At 36.3% G+C, this 8,587-nt stretch overlaps 1 protein-coding gene across 1 annotated transcript in view; it reads left to right on the top strand.

The window, feature by feature from the left end:
- Window positions 1-8,587, top strand: part of LOC107670737 (mineralocorticoid receptor-like) — a 77,131-nt gene that overhangs the window by 58,755 nt on the left and 9,789 nt on the right. The window contains exons 6-7 of the mRNA XM_016463456.1: window positions 3,366-3,510; window positions 7,053-7,183. Of these exons, the coding sequence (XP_016318942.1) occupies window positions 3,366-3,510; window positions 7,053-7,183 (276 nt within the window). The remainder of the gene's footprint in view (window positions 1-3,365; window positions 3,511-7,052; window positions 7,184-8,587) is intronic.

The raw sequence follows: 8,587 nt of genomic DNA, 5'->3' as shown, positions 1-8,587 counted from the left end.
CTGAGCATTTACTGGGACTAGCACATATGCCACCTTCAGTCTCACTTACTGATGTGATATAAACCTGCTGGCACAGGAATCTTGCAATTAATATCAAATTGGAACACTAACACAGCCAATTAAGAGCATCCTCCCGAACCACATAAGAAGTCACATCTATACAGCAGGGATTTAAACTGTGATCCCTGCTATAAGATCCATCTCTATTTGAATAATTACTTCTATCAGCTCCAGCTCATTTCAGATATGAAAAACTGTAGGAACACTGCTTGAAGACTACACTGGGGGTCTTTTCATTAATACCTTGTTCATTTCAAATTATTTATCTCTCTTATAAATCACTGTAAGACCTTCAATGTTTAACATAAATTGTAATTATTCATAAAATGGATCAGGCTGCTCAAGCGAACAGCTTTAATAATATATGTTTGTTATTTCTCAGCACGGAAATCCAAGAAGTTGGGGAAGATGAAGAGCGTTAGCGAGGATTCCTCCCTGCAGAACTCAAAGGACGGGCCTCCGTTTCTGACCTCGGAGAAAGAGTTGAGCTCAGCCAATGCTCTTGTCCCCCACGTCCCCACGGTAGCACCGTTTCTGTCACCGTCCGTGTGTAGCGTCCTGGAGCTCATAGAGCCTGAAGTGGTGTTCGCGGGCTATGACAACACACAGCCCGACACAACCGACCACCTGCTCACCAGCCTCAACCACCTCGCCGGAAAACAGATGATCCGAGTGGTCAAGTGGGCCAAAGTACTTCCAGGTATACTTCCAAGGCAAATTTGTTTCTAAGGTTCCGTCTCCTGCATATTCAAAAGGCAGGGAAATTTTCTCCAGATTTTGAACTTTTTTGTAATTCAAGGTCAAGTATTAGTTGAGCTGTTGATCTCTGAAATGTACTTAGAAACTATGCTGTCATATTGATACAATCCTTGACCTGTCGGTTGCATTGGTATAGTAGGGTCTATATAATTATAATTATAATTATAATTATAATATAATTTTCTATAATTGTGTTCGGGATCATAAGATCTGTGTCTTCAGCCCACACCTAACTATTCATGCTTTTTCAAGCATTGACACTTTATGCTAAAGGAATAGTTCACCGAAAAATGAACATTCTGTCATAAATTACTCACCCTCATGTCGTTCCAAAGACCTTCTTCATTCATCTTCAGAACACAAGTGAAGATATTTTTGATGAAATCCAAGAGCTTTCTGACCCTGCATAGACAGCAATGCAACTGACATGTTCAAGGCCCAGAAACGTAGTAAGGACATTGATAAAAATGTCCATGTGTCGTGGCACTCTTGTGAACGTCTTGTGCTGTCTATGGCAGGGTCAGAAAGCTCTCGGATTTCATCAAAGATATCTTAATTTGTGTTACGAAGATGAACAAAGGTCTTACAGGTTTGGAACGACATGAGGGCGAGTAATTAATGACAGATTTTTCATTTTTGGGTGAACTATCCCTTTAACATACTATATCTCTGTGTTCAACAAGGCTGAATGGACTTGATCAAAAATAGTGAAAACTGCTATATTTTGAAATATTATTGCAATTTAAAATAACTTTTTTTCTATTTTAAATATTTTAAAATGTACTTTATTCCTGTGATGCAAAGCTGAATTTTCAGCATCATTACATCAGTCTTCAGTGTCACGTGATTCTTCAGAAATCATTCTAATATGATGATTTGCAACTCGAAAAAAAAAAAAAAAACATTTCTTAATATTTGAATGTTGAAAACAGTTCTGCTTCTTAAAAAAAACATGGAAATCATGATAATTTTTTAGGATTCTCTGACGAACAGAACGCTGGAAAGAACTGCATTTATTATGTTTATTATTTATTTAAGTCCACAAGCTTCCAAAGTAAGTTGGCTCATCATATAGAAGAATCAGAGGTTCACTGTGTCTGTAGTAACATTAATTGATTAACTGAGAATTGCTAGCATATGTTACTGTATTATAAACTAAAAATCCCATACAATGTTTAGTAGTTAATTATAATTTTGGAAAAATCTGTTTTTTTCATTCCAAATTAAGTTTTCAAGGTACCTTGCAACAAGACGGTCACTTGCTGTATTGCAATTATTTGATACCAGGGTGTCTCCTTGCTATATCCGGATATAAAAATAGAAGGCTGAAAACACAACAGGGCAAACTGGCTCACCGAGTTTCAAAGACTTTCCAGGCAGGCTTTGGGCAGTCAATGCATCACACGCTCAGTCAATCTACAAGTGATGACTTGCAGATGTTTAATTATTAGTTATTTTGTTCTGTTATGTCCACATTGCTCTGTGTTTGTCATGTGATTTTAAACCATTTTAGGAGTCAAAAACAGGTGACAAAATTCAGACGAGTGTTTGATGGGAAAAATAGGATGTATTTAAACACTTTAAGTTTTGTAGTTCTGTAAGTTTGTGCAAGTTACATTGACAATAATTTCACTAGTTTCACCAACATGTGGACCAGTTTCCAAAGGGATAATGTGGGGAAATTATTATTTATAACAAAAGAGAACACAAGGGACGCTCAGAGATTGCCTAGAAATGATAAAGCTATTGTACACAAGAGATTTTAAGTTAACGGTGTGACACATTACAGTCAATAGTGAATTTGTGTATTGCAGACAAGCCAAAAATAGCCTCTGCTTCACCGATAAGTTTATAGTGTGTCCTCATGTGGCTTATATTATAGCTTGTGGGTGACTTTACAGCCCTCAATGTGAGTTTTGGCAAGAATCCAGTCTGCTGTATTGCTAACTCTCTCTGACAACAGGACAATGAATGGAAACCTTCTGTGATTCATGTAAACCTGATTGTGCTGACTGCACTGCAAGACTTTTTCATTTGTGAACGAATTTGTGCCACTCTAGGAATCAACCGCAAACTGTTAGGTTCACAATGGCCACACGCATTACATGAACTAAAGAAGTAAATAAGATTAAAACTTAACTTGCATTTTCCAAACAATGTTACTATCTGCATCCATTTCTTGTATGCATATTTCATGTTTTTTTTTAACATTCATATCATTCATTTCTCACCTTTACCATATACAGGTGCATCTCAATAAATTAGAATGTCGTGGAAAAAAGTTTCACAATTTGAGTTGAATTACTGAAATAAATTAACTTTTCCACGACATTCTAATTTATTGAGATGCACCTGTATATTATATTATGAGTGGAATTTTTTTGAAGAATCATAATGCAGCTCTTGCCATATAACAAATATATCTTCATAGTGACAAAAAAGCCCAGAATAGCAAGATCTATTTTATTTCTTAGTTTTAGCTCTGCTTCAGGGCAAGTCATGCCTCTTTGCTCTGTGTTAACTTGCCCTTTATTTTTTTTCCCCAGGTTTCCGCAGTCTACCTATTGAGGACCAAATCACGCTGATCCAGTATTCCTGGATGTGTCTCTCCTCCTTCTCCCTCAGCTGGAGATCCTACAAACACACCAACGCCCAAATGCTGTACTTCGCCCCTGACCTCGTCTTCAACGAGTAAGCTAACTCACACAACACCACATATTTACTTCATATAGATATTTGTTGATTTATTCCATCCAAACATTTGAAGTAAATAAAAAAAAAACCCCTCAGTTTTCCATAAACTACAGCATACAAACAATCCTTGGCCTTAGGTTAACCCTGTTTAAAGAATTCTGTGCTTCAAGTTACACAAGTTAAGATAATAATACAAAATGAAAAGCTCAATAAGCATGTTCCCAGCAGGCGTACGTCTGTGACCTCAAAACTGTCCCTTCAATCGCTCCGCTAGGAAATACACTTTCCCTATAAGCGCTTCTTGATAACGTTGATCATGGCCGAGAGTTAGGTCAATGGGGCACATAATCAGCACAATCGACGAGAAGTGTTGAGTGGAAAGAGTGTGATTGTGTGTTTTTTAAAGCTAAATGTCCATTTATTGAGCGTAGTGGGAGAAGTGTAAAAATAGAGCACAGTGACCCCTGCAGGAGAATTGGAGCACTTCATTGTATTTGCCAAATGACTTGGAAAGATCTTGAGAAAAAGTACAGAATTAACTGGCGTGTTTACATATTCTCATCACCTCATACACGACTTCCACACATCCTGACGGCAAACCACCACGTAGGTTTCTGGCACACATGAGCTTTGTTTCATGATTGCCTAAACAATTAGCAGTCCTTCAGCACAGTCACAAAGACTTGAATTTTAACTCCTGACAAACCCTGAATCTGTTTATATCAGACTGCGACAACAATCCAAGTGTTGTCTGCAGGAAATTTAAGGCACACATGAAGGCAGCAGTGTGTTGTCATCCACAATACCACAATATTTGTAAGATAAACACATTACATTACATTAACCCAGTGAATATAAAACAGCACATACAGTGGGTACGGAAAGTATTCAGACCCCCTTAAACTGTGTGTACATTAATGAGGAAAAAAAATTAACTTAAATGATTTTAGCAAATGGCTGCAATATAACAAAGAGTGAAAAATTTAAGGGGGTCTGAATACTTTCCGTACCCACTGTATATACTGTTATACTGTCTCAAAGTGAACAGGTCAACATGTTTCCACTGAAAATAGTGTGTGCTTAGAGTAGTGTGTACTATATCACCGTTTATAGCAAAATAAATACGCTTTGAAATGGACAAGATTTTTTTCATGAACTACACAAGGTATAATACATTCCAAAATACATGAAATAATGGTTTGTACTGACCATAATTAGTTTAGTTATAGAAATACTGGCAGCCAAGAACATTTATCCATTTAGAAGACATATAGCGACAACCAACTTCCCCATTCAGTCTACGACATATTAATAATTCTACATATTCTGAGTGCAGTTCATTGTTATATTATTACATTTTAATGGTTGGTTTTAAGGATATTTTGGTTGCCAAATGTCCATGTGAAATCTAGGTCTTGAAGCAAAACCAGCTGAGAAGCACTGCAGGACTAGTGCAGCAGTGCCCTTAAAAGATATTGATTGAAAACACTGTATGTCTGCCTTGAAGAGGAGCAAAACAAAAGTTTCCAGGTTTCCAGTCTGACACTTTTCAGTGTCCTCTAAAAGTATGTCAAAAAGAGTCAGAAATATATGTGTATGGATGGGTGAGGGTGATCTTTGACAGACTGCTGTATGTGCATGTTCTTCTAACTTTCACACCTCTAATACAATTTATATAGAAACACCTCTCCATAGCAACTGAAAGACGAGCCATAACAAATGCCATTTTCTTCTGTCTTTCTCAATAAAATCTATTGTTTATGACAGAATGTAAATGTGTGTGTGTGTGTGTATATATATATATATATACTGTATATAAAGAATAATTAGAAAAGCTAATGTAAGAACACTACTATAAGGCAGACATTCTTACAGGTACTGAGATGAGGAATTTAACTCGTTTCTCATTCCATCTGAAAACAGATTGAAGGTTGGGATATTAAATAAAGATCTGTCAGACTGGAAGAACGGGAGAGAGAATCAGTTCTGGCAGACAAAAAGCAGACAAACCTGAGCACAGAATGACAGCAGGTTAGACCGCTTTGGAAGACAGATAGGCATGCATGTATTCAGAAACACACACACACACACACACACAGCTTGACTATAAAAATAAATTATAAATTCAGCTAGTCTGTAGTCTATTCCCACATTCAGACTGTCTGCTGTGGGTTGTATCCTTGTAGGGACTCTCCATAAGGTGTAATGGTTTTTATACTGTATAAACTGTATTTTCTATCTCCCTACACCTAAACCTACCCCTTACAGGAAACTTTCTGCATATTTAGATTTTCAAAAAACTTAACTCTGTGTGATTTATTAGCTTGTTTACCCGTGGGGACCTCAATTTAAGTCCCCACCGTGACACGAGTCCCCATGAGTCTGTGTGTATTCAGGTTTAAGTCCACACCAGATCTGTTGAAACATTTGTGAACAGTGGCTTTTTTATTTTACGACACAAAGCCAGAATTAATTACGTTTACATGTACACATTTGGAAGACGTTTACATTGTATAAAAGGTGTACATTTTATCTGTTTATGCATTCCCTGGGAATCAAACCCATGACCTTGGTGTTGTTAGCGCCATGCACTTTTGGAAAGCTTCTTGTTGCATGTTTGTTTGTCTTTGAAAACTTTATTAGTAATAAAAATATATATAAATGATTGTAATCGCAACAAAAAAATATATAGAAGTATTTGTATAAAATAAAATTATAATAATAATTATATTATTAGTTTAATAATATTTTAAAGTGTAATTTAATCCTGTGATGTCAAAACTGTATTTTCAGCATCATTACTCTAGTCTTCAGTGTCACATGATTCTTCAGAAAACATTCGAATATGAATCGTTGAAAACAGTTCATATTTTTTCAGGATAATTTGATCAATGGAAAGTTCAAAAGAACAGTATTTGTTTGAAACAGAAATATTTTGTAACAATTATAATACTTTTGTTATTTAATGTGTCCTTATGTTATGTGTCTAATTCGGCTTTGCCATCACATAAATATATTGCATTTGAAAATATATTCAAACAGAAAACTGTTATTTTAAATTGTAATAATACTTCACAATATTACTGTTTTTACTCTATTTTTGACCAAATAAATGCAGCCTTGGTGAGCATGAGACTTCTTTCAAAAGAAGTCAAAAACATAAAAAAAAAAACATCATAATGATTCCAATCCTTTGACCGAGTGTTTATTTTTGTTTTCATTAATAGTTAAATCGCTTATGTAGTTACACAAATAATGTTACAGTTCCTAATAAAGTTACTGGCTATTTGGCAAGTTTTATTTATTTTTCATTTATATGCCCAAGCCTATTTTTACTTGAATTTGGCAGTAGATGAGGGTTAATTCTGGACTGTAGATGTTCTCCAAACGGCTCTGCCAATGTGGTAATCTAATAAACCCCAAATGGTGCCTCAAGTACCTTTTGATTGTTTCAATATTCTTTTAACTATTTCCACAGCAATTTTTGATTCAACAAAAATGAAGTTGTTTACTACAGATCCTCTCAATTTCTCCACCAGGGAACGTATGCAGCAGTCAGCCATGTACGATCTGTGTGTGGGCATGCGGCAGGTGAGCCAGGAGTTTGTCCGTCTGCAGCTAACTTACGAGGAGTTCCTCGCCATGAAGGTCCTGTTGCTGCTCAGCACAGGTGAGATTGTGTGCACAGAAAACATCTTCTACATGTGTTTCAAACAGACAAAGAATCAGCCAACAATATGGAAAATAAGCAAATGCATGAATGAATGGATGTCTTCATTCACTCCACTTGCCTTTAGCACCCGAGCTGAGTATGTGGGTGTGTGAGATTGGAGAAATTTCCATGAGCTTTGATTGTATTTAAATATTGACACCTGTGGTTTGACCTAGTGACTTAGTGAGAAGGGATTTCAACATATTTTGAAAGGTTACATTCTCAAAATAGAAACTTGTGAGTTATGTCCATGAACTGGTAAACCAGGTTCCTGTGCCTAGAGCCTTATACAGCTGAGGTCAATGAGTTTTAAGTTGGCTGTTTCTCTTTGTCACACCCTTATTTTCCTGTTTGTGCTGCACTTTGCACTAATTACGGCAAAAAGACTAAAAAAAATTATTTAAAAGATCTTCAGCGCTACATTTTATTTATTTACTGGTCTGAACCTTGTAATTCATTAAGATAATTAACAAAAAATCTGTTTAATTGAAGGGTTCAATCATGGGTGAGATGCTAACTCAAAATTTCTTCTCAAGCTTTGTGCACTTAAGTCTAATGCTAAAACACTCAGAATTGCAATTGAATCAGATTCTGAAAACTACATTTGGCAGTACTGAATGATGTCCATCATTTTATCTTAATGTCTTCTTTATGAAAACAAGTTTTCCATAGTCACCTCCACAACCTTAAGGCGTGCCGCTAAGTAATTGCTTTTTTGGAAGATATTGCTTTGCTTGCAAAAATGGATCACTTTAATTAAAACACCAAACAAAAGAAAACACATTTCTTTCCTTACACAATTAAATCATATTTTAGCATTATAATTAAAGGGGTCATATGATGTTGCTAAAAAGAACATTATTTTGTGCATTTGGTGTAATGAAATGTGTTTATGCAGTTTAAGGTTCAAAAAACACATTATTTTCCACATACTGTACATTATTGTTTCTCCTCTATGCCCCGCCTGTCTGAAAAGCGAGGTGTGCCCTGATTGGCCAGCTATCCAGTGTGTTGTGATTGGCCGAATACCTCAAGCGTGTGACGGAAATGTTACGCCCCTTACCATATTGTGATGCCGTGTCCCGGCCGGAGCGACGAGACAAAAACATTAAAACCCATTATAAACGAGGCATTTGTTGCATCCAGTGGGGACATAATTACGGATTACAATGACTTATACTGTCTTTTTACGCGTTGCGTTGCATCGCACCGCGTAAACATAAAACCATGTCTGCATTTGTGATCGGAGAAGTGACAAACAACAAGTGCTACTCTACACTGCTCAAAACTCGCGTTTGAATCGTCAGTGGCAAATTCTTTAAATATAAAAAACGTACTTACAGTCTGTGAGTCAGAACAGCC

Source organism: Sinocyclocheilus anshuiensis, unplaced genomic scaffold, assembly GCF_001515605.1.
Source record: "Sinocyclocheilus anshuiensis isolate Anshui unplaced genomic scaffold, SAMN03320099.WGS_v1.1 scaffold145, whole genome shotgun sequence".
NCBI lineage: Eukaryota > Metazoa > Chordata > Actinopteri > Cypriniformes > Cyprinidae > Sinocyclocheilus > Sinocyclocheilus anshuiensis.
The sequence above is the reverse complement of the archived record's forward strand: the minus strand, read 5'-3'. Positions and strand labels throughout refer to the sequence as shown.